Below are 23,185 nucleotides of genomic sequence, written 5' to 3'. Positions count from 1 at the left end.
TGATCATTGAGCTTCAATGGGGTCATTGTAAAATTCCAGCGAGTCCCGCAGCGAGCACACTTCCATAGGAGAAGCTCTTTGTTGAGAAACAAACCTAAACTGAAGCTCTTTTAGAGGATTAAATTTGTTTGGAACAAAATACAGAATGCTTTTTTGGTATCCAAAGACTCCTCAGATATAAATCAAGTAGGGAAAATGAACCGTTTAAATGCACAAAATTGACTTTATCAATGCTTAAAAGGCACAAATACCAGGCCATGAGGTTCTCATAAAATAAATAGACATTTACACATAAACAGACAATAACATGATATGATATTTACCTAAACATGTCCATACAGCTTCACTCCTCAGCACCAAAAGGCGGCAAACTGGAAAGCTAAACAAGAAACTAGGAGGCGCCAAAGGGGGGAAAGGAAGCAGAAAATGGATCACACACGAAAAAAGAGAATGGTTAGCAACATCGAAAATGTCTGAAGTAGAATATACTCTTAAAACAAGTATCACTCTGTTTTGTTAGCCTTTATATTTATGCTATGTAATTACATAAGACGCCTTCTTAAGTTTCGAGTTGTGCGGACTAATAAACCAACTCCTACTCCAACTCCTACACAAATGCCAAGGCCAATCCCAACACCAACTCTGACCCCAGCGTTGAACCAGGACATTTCCCCGTCTTCACCATCCATAAGTTCTGTTCCTCTCCAGTACATGTTGTTGTAGTCTTCTTCACTTTCTGGTTTGTAATTTCTGTATTCTGTTGCCTGTTAACACAAAACGAACTTCAGAAGCTGTGCAGTTTCCATAAGTAATCACGCATCTGAGAAGCTATCGGATTCATTTAATTAATTGAATTGAACTTAATTTGTGGTTCAAAACAAATAAGTACTAAGAATTCATAAATCATAGCACTTGTAAAGTTCATCATGCAAGATAGATAGCACGTGAAGAATTCCCACAGAATTAAGTGGATGGGAATATTTACACATGGATACTAGATCGACAGCCTTAGCTTTTGCAGCTGACACTTCAATATTGACCAACTGAAAGACAGTTGGCAGGAAGTTGTCTCGAAAGATCTGCAAGACTTTGGCTAGAGATAGGGCACAATGGGAGAAAAAGGTCCATATAGGTGATAGCTATTAGTCGAGAATAAGTTTTAGACTTGTTAGAGAACTTCTAAAATCAATATTATAACTGTTGTTATTTATATATATTTAACTTATTTTTCACTTTTATTTTATTTAGTATGATCACGATATGAGATGAGCTTAAATGAAGAAGTGAGGAGTTGGGGTCAAGGTGTAGTTGTTGTATTCCGTCTGAATTTTTGTTTCAGTATATCTACGCATTCAGAGCACCAACAAAAAATCCACTAATTCAAGGAGATTATAAGGGAAGAATCATTCTAATTAGCTCAAAATAGACACCAGAATGGTTACTCTTGATGAGCTGAAAAGGAATGCAATTAGAGGAAGATGGCTGCCCATCCAGTTGCTATACCCCCATGCACGCCAGCTTCTAGAAAGATAGGGACAGCTTTTTTTTTAATCAGTAAACAAAATCTAGAAGGATAGAGACAATGCAATAGGAAAGAATGAGAAATCAATTTAACAATTACTTAAAAGTATGAACTGCCCATACCCTCTGACATGTTTAGGATAAGATTCTTTTTGTAGGTTGTGACAAATAAATATGTTTCATGGTTTGAAACATTATGAAGCTAGATACAAATGTAAAGTAACCATAAGGAGTTGTCAGGGTCATGTTATCATTTATTAATCCCCACTCTGTCAGTAAAATATAGCATGAAATCTCAGTCCATTAAAGGAAATACCATTAAAGCAGTTACTTCTTGATGAATCACCAACAGGGAAAAGAGACAAACCTTTCAGGGCTTACACATATAAGAACTTTTGAAAGACAATCCGCACAAGTGAAATTGTGTATGGGAAAATTGTAGAAATTATGAAGTCACTATAGCTGGTAATTTGTGCAGCTCTAACTATTTGGAAACTTTCAGAGATAACATGACCTAATGTCGACTTAAAAAGTTTCTTTTCCCACTTTCAACTTTTCCAGCTTCAAATCCAGAGGCGGATCCAGGATTTAAATTTTATGGGTTCAATATTAAGTTTTTTAGCATTGAACCCATTATATTTTTAAAGTGAGGGGTTCATATCTACTATTTATTGCAATTTTAATAATTTTTTTCACATAAATTTAGGCTCCGCACAGAAAGTTTGGGGCTCAGTTGAACCCCTACCTTGTAGGCTAGATACGCCTCTATTCAAATCCAGCTTGAATCAAAAAGCAAGATGTATAAGAGGAAGAAGGATCACAAGCATTTCTAGGCTTCTCAAATAAATATCAGAAAGACACCGAATAAACTGAAGGCAATCAGTGTTGATCAACTCATTCCACGTATTGGTTGATTTAGTAAAGGGTTTGGTTGTAAGCATATGCCATATCAGCAATTTTACATAGTTAACATTTCGATTACAATGACCACTAAAGAGAATTCAAGAACATCAACTGATAATACAACAATAAACATACCCCCTTTGTTTCAATTTGTATGTCTTACTTTCCTTTTTGGTCTCTGGTTCAAAAAGAATGCCTCTTTTCTAATTTGGCAACTCTTTAATTTCGAAATCCCACATGGCATGTTTAAGACCACAAGATTTAAAGGGCATTTTGGTACATTACACACATCTTTAGTTTAACACCACAAGACCCAAAAGTCTTCTTTATTTTCTTAAATTTCGTGTGGAGTCAAACTAAGACAAACAAATTGAAACGGAGGGAGTAAGAAACAAGGTTAGAGGAACAAATAATACCTGCAGATCATGTCCAGACAAGACTTCTTTATGCTGTTCAGCTGTTTCATGCTCCGGAATGGAGTCTAACATACCCTTCCGATGATGCTTCTTCCTGTAATTTAGCTGCAAAGTCTTAGTTAAGATGATCGGTGTCCCACAGAAGCAACCGGTAACATAGACTTCAACTGTCGGCAACAATGATTCAGTTTTTAGAAAGCCTGTGCCAGCTGTCATAACTGATTCACAATTCATGCTCCATCTCCTCAGACAGTTCTTAGACTCCCCGGAAAAACCGTTGATGTCGGACATCTCTAAAACCCCAGAGAGGACAAGATCGTCTTTATGCAAAACCTCAAAGTTCACATTCCCTGTCAATCTTATGCTATCCGTGCTCACAAATGTAGCTTCTTCTGCTTTCTTATCAACACGGTCTCTTCGAAGAAGGCAAGAAGCTCCTTCCGAATACATGGAACATCTTTTACCGTTTACTTCAAGCACCGTATCGGGGCTTAGAGGGATATGGTTAAGAGTAAGACTTTCTGGGGTCGAATCATCGACCATAAAATTGCTGATTCTGATGTAGAAAACTCTAATATCAAACCAAGATAACGATAATTTCCCACAAGATTGGTAAGAAGGGTGCCTTATAATTTGGAGACCAGGATCAGCTGGTTTTCCATTGCTTAGAAAATCACGAGAATTCTCCATGTATCTTAGCTTATCCCTCACTAGAATCCTTCACCATTACTGATATAAGAACCCGATAGAACCGTAAATCCCTAGTCCACACGGTGCCCTTTAGGAGTATCTGAATCTTGATGGCAATAAAACGTCATCAAGTTTCTAATCAGATAACCAAATAAAACAAGAATTGAAACCGAAAGCATAAATGGACATGAAGGTTTTGCCAGATACCAAACAAAACCAGAGTTCCAGGAACAGAATGCCTTAATACAAGGAAGAGAAAAGACAAAATTCAATAATGAAAAGGCTATGTAAAGGAAACTAAACTACCTTACAAAAGGGTGGATGGAGAAAAAAAAGACTACCCAACAAAAAGGATTAAAAGATAATTTAATCCAAGAAAGCTACAAAACCAAAGATGGATGAGATCACCTAAGAAGAAACATAAAGATTCACAAAAAGAGGCTTCATATGACTTGGTCATTCACACAAATTAGCTTTACCAAAAATTGCATCAAAACAACATTGTCCACAAAATTATCTTTAATCTTGTAAAAGAAAAGGTGAAAACACAAAATAATCAAAATTAAAAACCACCCCACCTGTAGTTTCCACAGTTGGAAGTCTAAAAGGTGATCAAGATTGAATCTTTTTTCTACGTTTCACCAAAAACAATCAGCAGATTGGAATTAAAGTACCACTTTTTTTTTTTGGTTTCTTATAAAAATATGCCAACAAATTGCAGGCTATCAAGAATAAATACAAATCTCAGAAGCTGCCAATCAACACCTCCAACACACTTCCATAGCCAAGAAATAAAATAGATTAAAACAAAAGGCTAATAAAGACAAAGGCTGAAATCTTTTCTACATAATAATAAACTTACAAAGTGGAAATATTTCATCCACAAACTCACCTTCCAAATTGCAAATTATCTGTCAAATCACTTTCAAAACTCCAATGAAAGAGGAAGTTCCTTTTGATTGCCTTCTCTAAATCTTGAGGCCTAAAATTAAGTATAGTGATACTTCTTTTTGGAGTGTTTCTTTCAATCAAATCAGATTTTTCCAATTGTCTTTCTTTTTCTGTGGGTGTGCATTTATGTATATAATATGTATATAATGTATATATGTCTCTTTGGGTGTGTGTATATAGACTTAAAATCAGACAAGGTTTAATATTTCTACAAAAAGATCCAATGTTTTTGTTCTGGATCTTTGGAGAATTTTAAAGAAAGTACATAGCCTTTAATATTAAGGTTGTTGCAATAGATATACACATAAAAAATAAAGAAAATTTATAAGCAAGAAAATATCTTGATGGTGATTCAAGGGGGATGACTCAGATATGGTAATTGGTTTATATTTGAACCTTATCTAAAATCGGAATTATTAATATTATTTCCAGACTAACGAGGTCGGCATATTTAATTTAATTGAAAGTGATGTTTAGGTTTGAAGATTTTATTATGCTTAAGAATGCAGCTTTGACCAACTTTGAACCTAAACCGCATCTATCATAGTGTTTATCAGTGAATTGAATAAATAAACTGAGCTTAATCTAAAGTTGTACAGTAATTAAATAGATTACCCCGGATACGGAGCAGTATAGTTATTATTTTATGTTAATATATATTTCTAACTCATTTTTTTACTTAATTATAATAAATTCATATAATTTAATACACGTACAAACGATTCAGGTAATCATGCAAGTTTTCTTGACAAATACTGAAATAATTCGCTTAGACCACATTTCACTTACTACTTATGCTGGAATTATAATCTGGAATTATAATTGAAGGGTAATTTTATGCGATAGCTAATATTGAAGAGAGTTATTGCAGTTGGGACGCTTTTTTTCTCTCTCAAAGTCAATTTTCTCGCTAGTTAATCAAATTCGTGGAACCACTAATAATCACGAATTAATACACCATGGTGAATACATATTCGGATTATGTACACGCCACATGTATGTCACACGATTTCGTCCAATGCATTGCACCAATAACCACGAGCCCGAAACTTTTTTAACCCAAAAAATAACTTTTGGAACCAAATTAGGCTTCACGCACAGAATCTGTGCGTGAAAGGACTAAACTGTAACTTTTTCAGTTTGGTTCTGTGCGAAAAGGGGGTACTTTTTTTTTCTTCTTTTTTTAAGCTATCAAAATCACATTTTTTTCCTTACTTTGGACAAAGATTAGTCATGTTTCAAAATCTAGAAATATCAATATTTTATATAGAACTTAATATATTTTTTTGCGCACAATAACGTCGACTCATTACATCAAGTATACCTAAATGTTTGGATCGTCGTTTTAGGGGTTGTAAAGTGCCCCGAAGTAAGTTTTGTTTACTTGGAAACTTGTCATCTTTAGATCTAAGTGTCATATTTTATAGGATTTTGATTTAAGTGTTTTGAAATAAAAATATTATATTCAAAAATAATTCATCCAATACGAGAGGTTCAACCAAGGTATAATATATCTCATTCAATGCTACCACCAAGGTTTGATCCTATGTTGTTGGCATAAAAAAGAAGTAAGTAAAAAAGAGAGGCTAAACCACCAAGCCAAATTGGTGAATGCTACAAAGTAGACACTTTTTATTTTTTATAATGTTCACTAATGCTATCTAACTCGTTTTTATAAATTGAATTTCGAACCTCGAAATTGACATTCAAAACATTATTACCACGAGATTTCCATCTTGAAATCTACTTTTTATCATCAGATTTTCACAAGCAAGAATGAAAATTGTGCACCAATTTGGGGGAAAATTCAAATTGAATGGAATAATGGGCATTTTTTAGAAAATCGGCCTGGCTAAACCGCCTGCTGCATTTGACCGGCTAGATCTCGAAAAAATAACCTGGGTAAAAAAAAAAATCGCGTAAATCGGACATCCGAGCGCAAAGTTATGACCATTTAAATTTTCAACAATTTACAACTAGTTTTCTACCTATGCTCTTGTCCTTATTTTTTATTTACGTGAGTGAAGAGGCATATGTATACTTGATGTAATGAGCCGATATTATTGTACGCTAAAAAAAATATTAAGTTCTATATAAAATATTTATATTCCGACGTTTTGAAACTTGACTAATCTTCGGTCAAAGTACGAAAAAAAAACTGAAAGATAACAAGTTTCCAAACTTACTTTGAGGCACTTTACAACCCCTAAAACGACGATCCAAACATATATGTATACTTGATGTAATGAGCCGACATTATTTTACGCTAAAAAAATATGAAGTTCTATATAAAATATTTATATTCCGGTGTGATTAATAAAAAAAAAAATTATGCGGTGATTAATAATGAATGAATTGTCATACATGAAATACTTATTTTAAGAATATATGTTTTTAGCTTAAATTTCAATTTTGATAACATGCATGTTCTTATTTCGCATTTATTTCATATAAAATAATACACAAAATCACATAACACTTAATACATGTAGCATTTAATATCGCCAACCAAATGCTACATTAGTTAGTGATAGTTAGTTTTTCTTGTGTATTCAATCAAATACCATATTATCTTATATGAAAATTCATTGCCACACCCAAACGATCCCTTATTTCCGGGGGTAGCCTTTGGGTAAAGCGAAGCTTGAGCTTTAGGCCCTAAACTTTTGGAGGCCCCACTTTACACCACAATAATTATATAAGGTTTTGTTTTTTTCCCAAAAAAAAAAAAAAAAAGTGCTAAAAAATTTTACTTAAAAAGGAGTGTAACTTTTGTAATTTGATTTGACATGACGGGGGTTTAAAATAAGTCTATGTAAAACAAAGAATTTATGAAGTGAATTGAAAATAATCATTAATTTTTCTCTTGTCCTTTTTAATGAAAGTAAGACTTTTCCTCTCTTTTTATATTTTCTTTTTTCCTTTAAGTTTCAAAAAATTTCTCTTTAGCAATATTATTCTTGAAACGAGCAAGAGCAAAAGTGTGTGGCAAAAGAAATTATTAATATGTATTTTCTTGGATATCAAGCATTGTTGAAAGTTTATAAAGCAATAAGTTCTTATTCTGAGATCAAGTTACTCTAATCAGGTTCTGTTTCTTCATTTTCTATAGTATTATTTTTTCAACAAAAGTTTATTATGCTTGATATTTCTATTACATAGGCATATATTGTTCTTTTATTATTATTAAATTTTAAATATTTCAACTAAAAAATACTTTAATCGATATACTCAATCAAATAAAAAGACTCGATTCTTTTTCAAATGCCTATATTGCCTATAAAATAATGGCAACAGTTCATGTAACAGTTGTCACAGTGGAAAGAAGTTTTTCAAAACTAAAAAGATAAAATTTTATGTAAGATCAACCATGTCTTAAGAGAGATTGAATGGTTTAGGTATATTATCAATTGAATAAAAAATACTAGATAAAATCGATTATAAGACGATTGAACATAGTTTGCATCTCAAAAAGCTCAAAAAAAAAAAAAACTTATATATTATATAACTTTTTCTTTAAATAAAAATATTAATGCCTCTCCTCGAAGTTTCGCTTTAGGCCACCAATAGTATTGAGCCGCCCCTGCTTATTTCCATGCTTTAGTAATGTAGCGATTTACATAGATCATCATAAAAGAAAATTACATCATGGTTTTATCCGAGCTTTAAGGTTGACAGCTCACAGTTTTGTCCAATTGCTCATGTAATTAAACATGACCGGTATTTACGTTTCGTTAATAACTTTTATTATCCTTAATCAAGAGACTAGCTTTGGTCTATTTAGAATTTTGTTACTCCATTGTTAGTTAAATGGACACCATCATCAGCTATTGTAACATATGTGCTTGTTTGTAAAGTCAAAGCACTTAATTTCAATGTAGAGGAAAAAATGTGATTCTCAACATATTTGTGGAAGACGTGGAGTTTATGAATTAAACATGGCAGTATTTACGTTGCGTTATTTACTTTTATTATCCTTAATAGACTTTTATTATCCTTAACCAAGAGACTAACTTTGGTCTGTTTTTAGCACTTAATTTTGGAAAAAATGTGATTCTCCATATGTGTTATGAATTAAATGGACATCCTTAACAAGAGACTATTGTCTATTTAACATATGTTAGCTTCAACTATTGTAACATATGTGCTTGTTTGTAAAGTGAAAGCACTTAATTTCAACGTAGAGGAAAAATGTGGTTCTCAACATATTTGTGGAAGACGTGGAGTTTATGAATTAAACATGGCCAGTATTTACGTTGCGTTAATAACTTTTATTATCCTTAACCAAGAGACTAACTTTGATCTATTTAGAATTTTGTTACTCCGTCAGTCCGTTGTTAGTTAAATGGACACCGTCATCATCTATTGTAACATATGTGCTTGTTTGTAAAGTCAAAGCACTTAATTTCAATGTAGAGGAAAAAATGTGGTTCTCAACATATTGTGGAAGACGTGGAGTTTATGAATTAAACATGGCAAGTATTTACGTTGCGTTAATAACTTTTATTATCCTTAACCAAGAGACTAACTTTGGTCTACTTAGAATTTTGTTACTCCATTGTTAGTTAAATGGACACCATCATCAGCTATTGTAACATACGTGCTTCTTTGTAAGGTCAAAGCACTAAATTTCAACGTAGAGTAAAAAATGGGAAAAAATCAGCCGGGAGCCCACTCTGCAGAGAAAAAGGTTGGGCTTTGTTGTCCAACTTTCGAGCTAATGTATAAACTGATCCAATAGTTGCCTCTGCATATTGTCCATAGAAATTGCACCAGTAACCTATTTACTGTCTTTATAAAGTATTTAACTTATAGCTAGTATTGACAAATTTCGATAGTGGGCCTACGTTATGGTGATAGAGGCGGTGGTGGTTGGATTTGGTGTCAAAATCGGAGGAGGAAGTTGTTGCAATTTTTTTTTGTTTCTATTTTAATTAACTAAATAATTTTTTTACTCACAATATCTATTGTTTAATAATTATTTTGGGAGTATGTGCCACATGTCTTCATTTCATTCGCCACTTTGACGAGTTCGTTTCACACACCTTCCATATTTGGATTCAGAAAAATGCCTAATTGGAACAAAATTCGGGTAGTCTAAGTGCTCGAAGGAACAAGGGGCACTTGAGGTATTCAAGTGAAAGAAATGGACGAGCGGGTGTGTCGATGGGTTTGGCCTAAAGTATTTAACTTATAGCTAGTATTGACAAATTTCAAGCCTACGCCTAGAGGTGTCAAAATGGTTGAAAAATAACATTAAATTTAGAACTTTTAATTGAAGCGGGCCAGCCCTTTAAGTTTTTCGTCTTCTGAAATAACATTTTCTAAGTGATTCTTGGTACAATTTGAACATGAAACTTTTGCAATATGAAATAGAATCTTCTACCACCCATTCTTGTGCAAATCCATCTCATAGAAGAAAAAATTCAAGAGAACAAATATAAATTATTATTTTTAATCACTAATTCAGATCATGTTTCAAAGAAATTAAACATAATATAAATTTTAAGACTAAAAATTATTACTCCTGTTTCTAATTACTACTTAGTAGTAAGTACATTCTTTTTTCTCATTACTTTTTATCTTTTTATTTAATTTACTTATATTTTTTAAAAAATTAATTAATTTAGTATTCTTTTAAGCCTCGAAATTTTGGCCACCCCTAACCCTTGAGACAAAAGAGGTAAAAAATTTGGGCTTTTGAGCCTCGGCTTATATGGGCCAAAGAAATCTTAGCCCAACCCTACTTAGATAAAGGGTTGGGTTGGGCCGGCCTCGCGGGCCAAACCCATATTGACAGCTCTACCTACGCCAATGCTTCTTTTTTGCTAAATATTAAAAAGGAAAATTTACAGCCCATAACTACCTCTAAGACTTATTTATTAGTAATAGCTACTTTTTTTTAATTATTTTTGGTAACTTAATTATTTATCAAATTACCATGCATAACTTGTTTTTATAACTACAGTGTATTTCTCTAAAAATAAGGTACCTCTCTCCCACTTACCCACAATCTTTTTTTTTCAAATATTTTTTTCTCACCTATCAAATCTATTTTCTCTCTCACTCCTCTTTCTCTCACCTACCAAATTTATTTTCTCCCTCACCCCTCTTTCTCTCTCTGTTCCATCACCTACCCTAGATCGCATTTTCTCTTACAAATCAGAAGAATCCTACAATAGTAGCAGCAACCATGGTCGACGAAAAAAATAACTCTAACTTGGCCATGTTCTTAATCTCCTCACGTGTCTTCCCAGCTATCTTTCACCTCATGCCATTCATAGAAGCATCTCGGCAAATATTTGTGAGGTCGTCTCCACTATATCCCTCTGTTTTACGAGCTACTTCTTCAATGTCCACATCTGCAACTACCTGATGTCACAGGAAGACATTTGCAATTTGTTAAAAGAAAGATTCATTCAACCAAATAGATAAACTAACTACAATTCCTTCAAAACTTCAGAAGCATATTTACCAAAATCCATTTACAAAATAGGATCCAATTAAAAAGACACCAATTTCATAAATCGAGAGACGTACGTCTTTATAACATTGATGCTTTGATACATTGGAGAAAAAAGTATGCTTGTATCGAATTCAAAAGAACAAGAAAAAGAACACTAATGATGAGAGTTGTGGAGCTTCATGCCCACCAAGTGTTTGATAAAATGTTTCAGTATAATTCAGTAGATTTCTATGTAATGACAAATAGTATATTTATTTTTCAGTATATTATTTCGCTGTATTTCAATGTATTTATCTTTTTTTTAGTGTAAATATAGTGAATGTTCCAAATATAGAGCCTATTTTTACTACACTTTGTTTTCACGACTTTTGTATTTCGCTGTATTTCAATATATTTCTGCATTTTGTATTTCTAATTTATGAAACAGTTTCTGATATATTTCATTATATTCCATTGTATATACGCACACTACAACTTTATATTTCTTAAACAATCAACCATATTTTATTATATTTCAGTGTATATTTTTCTGTATTTGGAAGTTTTTAGATCTTTAGTGGTTTTTGAATTCAAAATTTTTTTATTGTGATAAAAGTTGAGAGAGATTCGTAAGCTTTTATGGAAGAACAACCGTTATGCGTGGTTTATGGGAAGTTTTAAATTGAATTCCATAATTATTATTTTTTTTAAAAAAAATTGTTCCATAAATAGGGCCTGATTTTACTCTTCAGTGATTTGTGTGAAATATGGTTGATTTAATTTGACTTACTATTTAAAAAGGAAAAGAATATTATGTTCCAAAAATATAGCCTATTTTTTCTCTCAAATTTTTTTTTTTTAAAATATGTTCCAAAAATAGAGCCTAAATTTACTCTAACGTGTTTCGTATTTCTCCGTACGTATTTCAAAAAATGTTGTATTTCAACCGAAAAAAAAATGCGGGATACAAGCCTATTAAAAAAGATAGCTATTTGTGTAAGATTCCCTATTAAAAACCACGCATGCATCACAGTTTTGTATATTTTTTGTTTAGTGGCAAGACCAATTGGCGTTGGTTCAACAATAATTGAAATCATCTTCAGTCATGGTTCAAACTTGGGAAGGTCAACTTTGAAGTAGAAAAATTCAAGAGATTATATGGACCGAGTTAACATTGCGTCTATAATCACATTTTATGCCTTTCATATTGACGATCAAAGTTTAATTTGACAAAGAGAGAAGCAAAGTGTGTAAGTTATGGAAAGTAGCAAAATGCCAAACCGACAAATCATTGTTGAGTGATAAAAGCTTAAACTATAATAATTATATATGTTGTATATAGATATTGATTTATTTCTATTTTCAATTGCTATAAATAAAAATCCTGTAAAATATATTCATTTATTATAAACGCTGAACATATAAAAGTCAAATTTCACCACGAATTGTAGTAATAACCAAGAAAGCAAAATTTTTGTGGATAGTATCCGAGTTACATTCATTGCATCCAAGAGCATTTGTACACAAATTTCACAACTCTGATAAGATAAATTCATAAACTCCACGTCTTCCACAAATATGTTGAGAACCACATTTTTTCTTCTACGTTGAAATTAAGTGCTTTAACTTTACAAACAAGCACCTATGTTACGATAGCTGATGGTGGTGTTTAACTAACAATGGAGAAACAAAATTCTAAATAGACGAAAGTTAGTCTCTTGGTTAAGGATAATAAAAGTTATTAACGCAACGCAAATACCGGCCATGTTTAATTATATGAGCAATTGGACAAAACTATGGGTTTTCAACCTTAAAGCTCGGATAAAACCATGATCTATGTAATTTTTTTTATTTTTTATGATGATCTATGTAAATCACTACATTACTAAAGCATGGAAATAAGCAAGGGCGGCTCAACACTATTGGTGGCCTAAAGCGAAACTTCAATGAGAGGCATTAATATTGTTATTTAAAGAAAAAGTTATATAATATATAGTTTTTTTTTTTTTTTTTTTTTTAAATCTTTTTGAGATGCAAAGCTATGTATAATCCTCTTATAATCATTTTTTTCTAATAATTCTTTTTCAATAGATAATATAGCTAATCCATTCAATCTCTCTTGAGACATAGTTGATCTTACGTGAGATTTTACCTTTTTAGTTTTGAAAATCTTCTTTCCGCTGCGGCGACTGTTACATGAACTGTTACTATTATTTTGTAGGCAATATAGGCATTTGAAAAAGTCTTCTTATTTGATTGAGTATATCAATTAAAGTATTTTCTAGTTGAAATATTTAAATTTTAATAATAATAAAAGAACAATATATGCCTATGTAATAGAAATATCAAGCATAATAAACTTTTGTTGAAAAAAGAATACTAAAGAAAATGAAGAAACAAAACCTGATTCGAGTAACTTGATCTCAAAATAAGAACTTATTGCTTTATAAACTTTCAATAATGCTTGATATCCAAGAAAATACATATCAATAATTTCTTTTGCCACACTTTTTCTATTGCTTGTTTCAATAATAATATTGCTAAAGAGAAATTTTTTGAAGCTTGAAGGAACAAAGAAAATATAAAAAGAGAGGAAGTTTAATAGCCTGTTCGGCCTAGCTTATTTTTCTCCAAAAGTACTTATTTTTTTTCAAAAAGTGAGGTGTTTGGCCAAGTTTTTGAGAGAAAATAAGTACTTTTGGGGAGTAACAGAAACAGTTTTTCAAAAGCTAAAAAAATAGTTTTTCCCCAGAAGCACTTTTTTGAAATGCACTTTTGAGAAAAATACACTTAAAAGCACTTTGGGCCAAACGTTAATTGCTGCTCAAAAGTGCTTTTTAAATTTAACTGGCCAAACACAAACAACTTTTCACAAAAAGTATTTTTTTAAAAAGCACTTTTCAAAAAAATACTTTTTAAAATAAATTAATTTTAGAAGCTTGACCAAACAGGCTATAAGTTGATGTTTAGGAAAATGAGTGAGTTTTGCATAGCCCATAAAAGAAAATGAAAAGTCTTACTCTCATTAAAAAGGTAAAAAGAAAAATTAATGATTACTTTTTCAATTCACTTCATAAATTCTTAAGTCCCCATTATGTCAAATTAAAGTACAAAAGATATACTCCTTTTTTAGTAAAAATTTGTAGTACTTTTTTAAAAAAAAAAAAAAAAAAAACCTTATATATTTATTGTGGTATAAAGTGGGGCCTCCAAAAGTTGAGGGCTTAAAGCCCAAGCTTCAGCGGCTTTACCCAAAGGCCACCCCTGAAAATAAGGGATCGTTTGGTTGTGACAATGAATTTTCATATAAGATAATATGGTATTTGATTGATTACACAAGAAAAACTAACTATCACTAACTAATGTAGCATTTGGTTGGCGATATTAAATGCTACATGTATTAAGTGTTATGTGATTTTGTGTATTATTTTATACAAAACAAATGCGAAAATAAGAACATGCATATTATCAAAATTGAAATTTAAACTAAAAAAATATATTCTTAAAATAAGTATTTCATGTATGGCAATTCATTCATTATTAATCACCGCATAAATTTTTTTTTGTTAATCACTACATAAATAGCTTGTTACGACTTCACCAATTGAAGACTCTACCGAAGTATGCTCCAATAAGGCCATCAAAGGCTTTGTGGCATTAGTGTGCCACAGAAATCATAGATGATTATTTGTCCAATGCATCGGACGAAATCGTGTGACGTACATATGGTGTGTATAGAGTCCGAGTATGTATTCATCATGGCATATTAATTCGTGATTATTAGTGGTTCCACGAATTTGATTAACTAGCGAGAAAATTGACTTTGAGAGAGAAAAGAAGTGTCCCAACTGCAATAACTCTCTTCAATATTAGCTATCGCATAAAATTATCCTTCAATTATAATTCCAGCATAACTAGTAAGTGAAATGTGGTCTAAGCGAATTATTCCAGTATTTGTCAAGAAAACTTGCATGATTACCCGAATCGCTTATACGTGTATTAAATTATATTAATTTATTGTAATTAAGTAATAAATGAGTTAGAAATATATATATATTAACATAAAATAATAACTATCTTTGCGCCTTATAAGGAACTAGTAAATTTTCCTTTAAGCCCATAGTTTTGAAAATTTTCCTTTAAGCCCATAGTTTTGTCCAATTGCTCATATAATTAAACATGGCCGGTATTTACGTTGCGTTAATAACTTTTATTATCCTTAACCAAGAGACTAACTTTCGTCTATTTAGAATTTTGTTACTCCATTGTTAGTTAAACACCACCATCAGCTATTGTAACATAGGTGCTTGTTTGTAAAGTCAAAGCACTTAATTTCAACGTAGAGGAAAAAATGTGGTTCTCAACATATTTGTGGAAGACGTGGAGTTTATGAATTTATCTTATCAGCATTGTGAATTTTTTGTACAAATGCTCTTGGATGCAATGAATGTAACTCGGACACCATCCACACAAATTTTGCTTTCTTGGATGTTACTACAATTCGCGGTGACATTTAACTTTTATATGTTCAGCGTTTACAATAAATGAATACATTTTACGGCATTTTTGTTTGTACCAATCGAAAAAAGAAATTAATCAATATATATACAACATATATAATTATTATAGTTTAAGCTTTTATCACTCAACAATGATTTGTAGGTTTGGCATTTTTCTATTTTCCATAACTTACAAACTTTGCTTCTCGCTTTGTCAAATTAAACTTTTGATCGTCAATATGAAAGACATAAAATGTGATTATAGACGCAATGTTAACTCGGTCCATATATTCTCTTGAATTTTTCTATTTCAAAGTTGACCTTCCCAAGTTTGAACCATGACTGAAGATGATTTCAATTATTGTTGAACCAAAGCCAATTGGTCTTGCCACTAAACAAAAAACATGCAAAACTGCGATGCATGCGTGGTTTTTAATATTTAGCAAAAAAGAAGCATTGGCGTAGGCCTGAAATTTGTCAATACTAGCTATAAGTTAAATACTTTATAAAGAGAGTAAATAGGTTACTGGGTGCAATTTATATGGACAAAATATGCAGAGACAACTATTGGATCAGTTTATTGGACATTAGCTCGAAAGTTGGACAACAAAGCCCAACCTTTTTCTTTGCAAAGTGGGCTCCTGGCTGATGGACTAAATAGATCATCTTCCAAATCTGTTTCCACAGTGGGCTAAACTATATTGGGCCCTTATGACTAAATTTGAATTGTGGACGAGAAATATCTTTGGATCGCGTTTGGGGAGAGGGGGTGGTTGGGGGGGGGGGGGGGGGCCTCCTAACAAAGGTCTGTTTTCCATCTCGTATTCGGGGGACTTGAATCCGATATCTCTGATTAAGGAAGAAGAAGTACGGATTTATCACTCTAAGACAACCTTTGTTCACATTTGAGTTAATAGGCACTCATCCACTATTTTCCTTAGATGCTCTCATATTTAGTCAAAATTTGATGGCTAATAAGTTTTACTTTAAGTTTCGTAAATACGATTCTTCATTACGTATGGTGAATAAAAGAAATTTACAAGTTACATGAGCCTTGTCCGTGCAAATTGTCTTTTAACCGATTAACTGACAATCAAAAAGAAAGAGAACAAAATGTACACCGTTTGCTTCCTTGTGAGAAAATAAACAAATGATAGGAATATATGTATATATGATTTTCATCAAAAACGCTAACCAAAATATTAATAATAATTTGGATTCGACTAAGTATGAGAAATTTCTAATTAAAAAAAAGTTAATTTTACTATACGAATATATCTCTATATATTTTAACATAAATTGAAGGAGTATTTACTACTCCATCACAAGTTTTAATGATAACAGAAGGACTAATTTCCACGCGAGACATGGAAATACTTGTTGTCCTTTTTTTTTTTTTTTTTCCTTTGTTAATTGATATGGATATGAAAATATCTTGTGGAGGGTGATTTCGAACGAAATGCGTGACTCCAATTTTGACCGGCGTGGACTTTGTGAAGTCTGTTTTCTTACATTATTTTATTGTTTAGCTAATCCAAATTCCAAGGATCAAATTCTCATTGGTCATTTGCATTGCCTATCCCATCACTCAAATCTTCTGCGGGCCCAAAACTTCAAATAACCATTTTCTTTGACTAAAGATATTGGAGTAATAGTTTAATCGTAAAAACCTGCCTATAGTATAATAAATACATTAAAAAAAAAAAAAAAAAATCACAGATGCCTATGTTGAATCTTCCTACTCTGATTACCGTAACCTCTTTTGGAATGGAGCACTAACGTTTTAAAATTTTAGATTGACAAATTTCGTAAAATTAAACTGCTACAAACCAGAGGCGTCTGTAGCATAGTATGTAGGGGTTTAATTGAACCCTTAATTTTCGACACTGAGTATAAATTTATATGTAAAAACCTATTAAAATTGTAATAAATAATATATATGAACCCTAACTTTAAAAATTTAATGGGTTCAATGCTAAAAATGTTAAGTTTTGAACCCATAGAGTTTAAATCTTGGATCCGCCTCTGCTACAAACTGATAAAACTTCAGTAACATAGATATGATGAGTATATTGCTAGTAGTTTTTAGAGTTTGCAAACTCATTGTGTTGATTTTATTTGAAGTGTTTGTTTGAGAGTTGCTGTAAAAAAATATTTTCAAATTTTCTTCAAAAACTCTAAAAACTAGTTTCTGCGGATTTGAATAACCGAGACCACAAATTTTTTTAAGAAAGTTATATAGGAGTAGCAATTTTTTCCCAAAAAAAAAAAAAAAAAAAAAAAAAACATGTTACACAAATACTTTCGGACCAAAAACTCAACCACGAATTTGCAAACTCGAAAACAACAACAAAAACAAATAAAATTGTAATCATGATTCATGTCTTTTCCTCTAATTATTATTCGCTATTGGTTTTGCTTTATTCTCCCACTTGCTTAATGGCACTATTTTAAATTAAGAAAAAATCTTTTTGTCCCACTGAAATTTCACGTGTATGCATAAACTAAAAATAGCTCCTCTCTCGAGACTCAACTTGGCACTAAATGCTACGGCCACCTAATGAAGCAAGCAAGGAATACGCACAGACCTGTACAGAAATGAATTATTGGTGAAATTCTTTCTACGAGAGAGTTTATACTTTCAATACGATGTGATAGTAACGCTTTTGGCAACTTACATAAATAATTACTTCAGTTTGTAGGCTTCTAATCAATTATAGCTATTTTTTTTAATAATTATTGTCCGTAGCTAGTTTTTGAGTATTTTCACATGTTTTTCAGTGTATCTAAATATATCATTTCAAAATACAGTTAGCCAAATACAGTTATATTTTTATCTATTTCGCATGTATTCAGTGTATTCAACTACACAGTCAAACAAATACATATCTGTACATATAACAGTCAAACAACACATACAGTCAAATTCATATGTATATAGATTGGTCAATCAACATACCAATAAATACATTATTTTACACTTAAATCCGGTCAAATCTTCGATGAAAATATAAAATACAATCGAATCTAGTACAAAATTTCGGATGAAAATTCAAAATATACTGTATTTAAAAATGGAGAATACAATCAAATCCAATGAGATCTCCGGCAAAAACACAAAATACACCTTAGATTTCTGACAAAATACAAAATACACTATATGTATACAACAATTTTCCGGCATGAAAGGTAGTGGAGGAGAAAGAGGGGGCTCCTCTTTCCGACATGAAAAGCAGTGTTGGAGGAAGAAGTTTCCTGCCAGATGGATACACTCAGATCTGAGATATGAACAAGGAGAAGAAATCATGGATTCCAGCATTTCCGTCAAATCCAGATCCGTCGTCGCCTCCGATCTTCCTCCTCCATTGTTTTCGCTGTGGGTAATGGGTTGATCGTAACTTTCTTGATTTCATATCTGAATCTGACGGTGGGTGGCAACGGTTTTAAGGGTTGAGGGAAAAGAGGAGAGAGAAAGGGTGGGGAGGGGGGGAGGGGTAGGGGTGTTGAGGAAAAAAATTGATACAGTGAAATAACTTTATGTATTTGGTATAGCTATGATGGGTAAATTGAAAATTATTGTATATATGAAAAGTAATTAAATTAAAAGGTAGTTATGATCAATAAATAACGCTTAGAGTTAGCTAAGGTAAGTAAATTTTCCTTTACAGTATTACTACATTTTATACTTAAGTTTTAGCTATTCCTTTACAGTATTACTACATTTTATACTTAAGTTTTAGCTATCAATACGAGACTTTATTCCACACTTAATAATTTCAACACTAAACCAAGTTCCATATGTATATTACTAATGGACTAATTCGGAGATTAATTGTATGTCACTCATATCATTTGAATATTTATTACCATCTAAGCCCACCCACTTCTTTTGTGTATGCGTCTCCAAGCTATCAATGTAGTATCTACAAAATGGCTCGTATATGAGCAAATGTAGTAAGCTAGATCCCATGCCATCACGCAGCAATCTCCATATTCGTCTCGCTAAATCATCGGCTTTGATATCAATTATTGAGCTAAAATTATTCAAAAATCTACTCATAACATGTTGAGATATTGTCCACATAATTATTCTCAAAAGACATCACACACTTACATTGTTATATATATATATTTTTTCTTTTCAACTATCAATATGAAATTATATTTACACGTTCAAACATAACTCCGTAAGTACCTCTTCATTTTATTGTCTCATTTGGATATCCATAGATTTTTTCAACTATCAATATGAAATTATATTTACACGTCCAAACATAACTCCGTAAGTACCTCTTCATTTTATTGTCTCATTTGGATATTCCATAGATTAGACAAAATATACTTAGTTTTTGTAAATTTTTAAAAAACCATATAAATGCTCTAGATAATACATACGATGGGGTTTAAAAAGACATATCTTCAACATAACCATTTGAGTTTTTTTTTTTTTTTTGTTCCAAAAAGAAAAAAAATCAAGTTCTTTATGGTGTGATTTTGCACTTGGCCTTAAATTCAGAGGAGCAAATGAACTGTGCTTTTTATCCATCGATGATACCATATTTTACCCAAATCTTTTTATTCACAACTCACAAGAAAAAAAAAAAAAAAAAAAAGATTAAAAACCAAATAACCCAAAGGCGACAGAAATGGTCAGACTGTGACACTGAGACTCTTAGACTCCTACAGATCACTAACAAAATACCCCACTCCCTCAGCACTTATCATGTGTTTGAAATTATTGATTAAATTATTGATTAGTACATGTAATTTGGATTTACGTCGTAAAAAGCACATCATGGGGTTTTAGTGCGTCATTTAAAAAAAAAAATTTCCATTCAGAAAACTCTAATTAAAAGTGAAAGACTTTTTATCATTTCAAAGCGCCCTTTTGCTATTTTTCGCATATATACACTCTCAAGGTAAAAAGAAAAAACATTAGATCATATCACTTAAAAAATATACTCAAAATAACTGATAACTACGGGTAATAAGTAGAATTGATAACATGAAAATAAGACATACATTGCAAGTTTGCAACTATTAATAATGTAAAACTTTGTTAATCATATTAGTATTATAAGTTAAAAAAATAAACCGTAGCCCACAGTCTCTCACACTGCCTCCATTTTAGTTTTGACCAAAGTTCAAACTAACCATGGTTAGTAAGATAGTTTTAAGGTTGATCAGTTTGGGAAGTCAAACAACTCTTTTTTCGACTACGATTTTCTCCAACTCTTTTTATATATTGTTAATTATTAATTATCTTTTATAATACTTTTTATGTACATTTCAAATATGTAAATTTTATTATAAAAATATTAGAAGAATCTACGTTTAAAATCTCTTTTCCTTGACCCTTGTACCCCTTATTTGTCTCACTTCTTTTTCTTCCTCTTTGTTTCCACCTTGCTAAACAGCTGTCCAGCCAATTGTAATTTGCACCGTTTTGTACATATAGTATATACTATACTATAGTTTCTTTTCTAATGGTACTATTGTTTTCCATGTTGGCAGCAAGAGGGGAAAAAGAAAGTTGAATGAATAGATAAGTCAAGAAAAAATTTAAAAAAAGAAAAAAAGAAAAAAAAAAAAAGGAAGATTTGCTTGGTAGCTTATAATATTTCATATACATGTATAATTGACTTTGTTTTTTCTGTTCAACTCAAGTCTCTCTCTGACTCTCTCTGTGGTTTTGTATGAAAAAATGAAAGGTTTTGCTTTTGAGCGGATTGGTTAATAGCGCCAAAAGAGCTACATATGAGTTGTTTCTTATGATTATTGGCTCTAGCATCTCAGAAAAAAGGTAAGTTATTTATTACTTTACTTTTTCTTTTTTGTCATCTTTGCTATGGATATGTTGTGTCTTCATTTTTTTCCTATAGATATATGCAAAACAGAGAAGCAGACACCTTAAATATTTGATTTTTCTTTTTGGGTATTTTTCAAGGTTGGATTTTCTTATCATGTACTCTTAAGGGTATATAGATATATGCAAAAGAGAGCACCAGAAACTTTAAAGATTGGATTTTTATTTTGTGGGTAGTTTTCAAGATTGGATTTTTAAGGGTATATATGCAAAAAGTGAGCACCAGAAACATTAAAGATTAGATTTTTATTTCTTGGGTAATCTTTAAAGACTGGATTTGTATTTTGTGGGTAGTTTTCAAGATTGGATTTTAAAGTGTATATATGCAAAAGAGAGCACTAGAAACATTAAAGATTAAATTTTTATTTCTGGGTAATTTTCAAGATTGTATTTTTATGATACTATAAGCTTTTTAAATGACTAAATTAGCTTAATGTGTCAAAAAAGATTGATGGGAAAGAAGAAAGTTGTGAAGAAGACAAAGGAGTTATCAGTAGCAATAGCAGAATCATCAGCAATGAGTGGAGATTCCCAACAACAACAAATTACTCCTAGGAAAAGAGGAAGACCAAGAAAAATTATTGTAAAAGATGAAGAAGAAGTTTCTGGAGAATTAAAGAAACTCAAAACAAGTGAAGTTGAAGAAGAATCAGAAAATAAACAAGGAGAAAAGAAGAAAGAAAAACAAGAAGAATTTGAAGAGGAAAAAAATTTACAGCCACAAAAGGAGCAACCTACAAGGAGTAGAGCTAGAAGAAAAAGCAAACCAAGAAAGAGCTGCTAAATTAATTTGAAGAATCTCCTTTTTATTGTAGGTAATTTCTGAAACTAAGTATGAAAGATGAACAAGTTAATTTCATCTACTACTGGTTTTTATTCCTTTCCTAGTTTCCTAGCGCTGTTAGTTCTTTTTTTTTTTTTTTTTTTTTTCCTGTTTTGTTTTGGTCTTAGTATGTCCATTTTAATTTTGAGAAACATTTAGTTAGGAAGGAATTGGTTAGCTTTACACACTGGATTTAATTGTGATATGACCTGTAATGACTTTTGTGTAAGCGTGAACTCAATTCAACTAAGTTGGATCAACTCTGTGGAGACAAATTCATGCAGCATGCACTTGGACTAAAATGTATATAACTGTGTATAATTTATGTATACCAATTAAGAAAAGTAAACAGTAAATTTGACCCGTTATTTGTATTAATATCCCCGAAAAGAAATAAAAGAAGTTGCATGATCAGAGTTGTAGGAGTTTTTTTCCCTTAATTTTGTTGGAGTTTAATTTCTATATACCGTCAATGCTAAAAGAAGCTTTACAATGGGATAAGTAAGCTGGAGATGAAACATATAGTCTGTTATAAGTTATAACAAATTAAAATAGATTCATTGCACAATTTTCTTTACCATCAATTGTGTAAATTAAATAATTTTGGTGTATTACAAGTAGCTTGCACTCTAGTACTTATTTTGCTGCTTCTTAATCTCTAGAGGGTGCTCAATAACAAGTTCCCTTTAACTATTTGCTTTTGCTAAAGAGCAAATTGAGGTGATATATTGTCAAAAAGTTTGTGGCTGGGGATGTCCTTTTCGTTTTGGTAGACGTGTGGCATTTTTCTTCTCTGCATGCTGCAGTGATAAGCTCATCATTTGTGTCTTATGAAGGGACCAACCAGCTTTTCTTTTTGACTTAAGTAAAATTATTCACACTGCAGTAGGCAAATAAACGCAGAGATGTGTTTTATGTATAAACTCGTACAGTTGTACCACTAATCCCTCGGTCTCATAATGCAATATGAAATTTATTAAATTACTCTTCTCTAATAAAAATAAATTATTTTTTCCTTTTGAGTAGAGCATGCACAAGTAATAATCTTTTTGATATTGAGAATTCAACAAT

General features: G+C 31.6%; 2 protein-coding genes across 4 annotated transcripts; one reads left to right on the top strand and one right to left on the bottom strand.

Annotated features, from left to right (window-relative positions):
* Positions 1–209: 209 nt before the first annotated feature.
* On the bottom strand, positions 210–4,813 carry LOC132033232 (uncharacterized protein At1g01500-like). 2 transcript variants are annotated; one of them, XM_059423144.1, is made up of 3 exons: positions 4,419–4,813; positions 2,841–3,636; positions 210–764 (listed from the first exon to the last, which is right to left on the bottom strand). In XM_059423144.1, exons 2-3 carry the CDS (start codon positions 3,528–3,530, stop codon positions 543–545), a joined length of 912 nt encoding a protein of 303 aa, XP_059279127.1. In that variant the 5' UTR covers positions 3,531–3,636; positions 4,419–4,813; the 3' UTR covers positions 210–542. The 2 variants fall into 2 exon arrangements, with proteins under 2 accessions (XP_059279127.1, XP_059279128.1); XM_059423145.1 differs by lacking the exon at positions 4,419–4,813 and having other exon boundaries at positions 2,841–4,138.
* A 16,020-nt stretch (positions 4,814–20,833) lies between these two features.
* LOC132033230 (FK506-binding protein 4-like) lies at positions 20,834–22,374 on the top strand. 2 transcript variants are annotated; one of them, XM_059423142.1, is made up of 2 exons: positions 20,834–21,228; positions 21,721–22,374. In XM_059423142.1, the coding sequence occupies exons 1-2, from the start codon at positions 21,197–21,199 to the stop codon at positions 22,073–22,075; spliced, it is 387 nt and encodes a 128-aa protein (XP_059279125.1). In that variant the 5' UTR covers positions 20,834–21,196; the 3' UTR covers positions 22,076–22,374. The 2 variants fall into 2 exon arrangements, with proteins under 2 accessions (XP_059279125.1, XP_059279126.1); XM_059423143.1 differs by having other exon boundaries at positions 20,848–21,228; positions 21,739–22,374.
* Positions 22,375–23,185: the final 811 nt, after the last annotated feature.

This window comes from Lycium ferocissimum, chromosome 10 (genome assembly GCF_029784015.1).
Source record: "Lycium ferocissimum isolate CSIRO_LF1 chromosome 10, AGI_CSIRO_Lferr_CH_V1, whole genome shotgun sequence".
Classification (NCBI taxonomy): Eukaryota; Viridiplantae; Streptophyta; class Magnoliopsida; order Solanales; family Solanaceae; genus Lycium; species Lycium ferocissimum.
Note: the sequence above shows the minus strand (reverse complement) of the source record. Positions and strands in the feature narration are given on the sequence as shown.

Excerpts from the sequence above, each read along its gene's own strand:
- LOC132033232 (XM_059423144.1), bottom strand. The coding sequence starts at position 3,530 with ATGGAGAATTCTCGTGATTTTCTAAGCAATGGAAAACCAGCTGATCCT. Across the intron at positions 765-2,840 it reads TGTCTGGACATGATCTGCAG|GCAACAGAATACAGAAATTA; the intron begins GTATTATTTGTT and ends TTGTGTTAACAG.
- LOC132033230 (XM_059423142.1), top strand. The coding sequence starts at position 21,197 with ATGATTATTGGCTCTAGCATCTCAGAAAAAAG. Across the intron at positions 21,229-21,720 it reads TCTAGCATCTCAGAAAAAAG|CTTAATGTGTCAAAAAAGAT; the intron begins GTAAGTTATTTA and ends TGACTAAATTAG.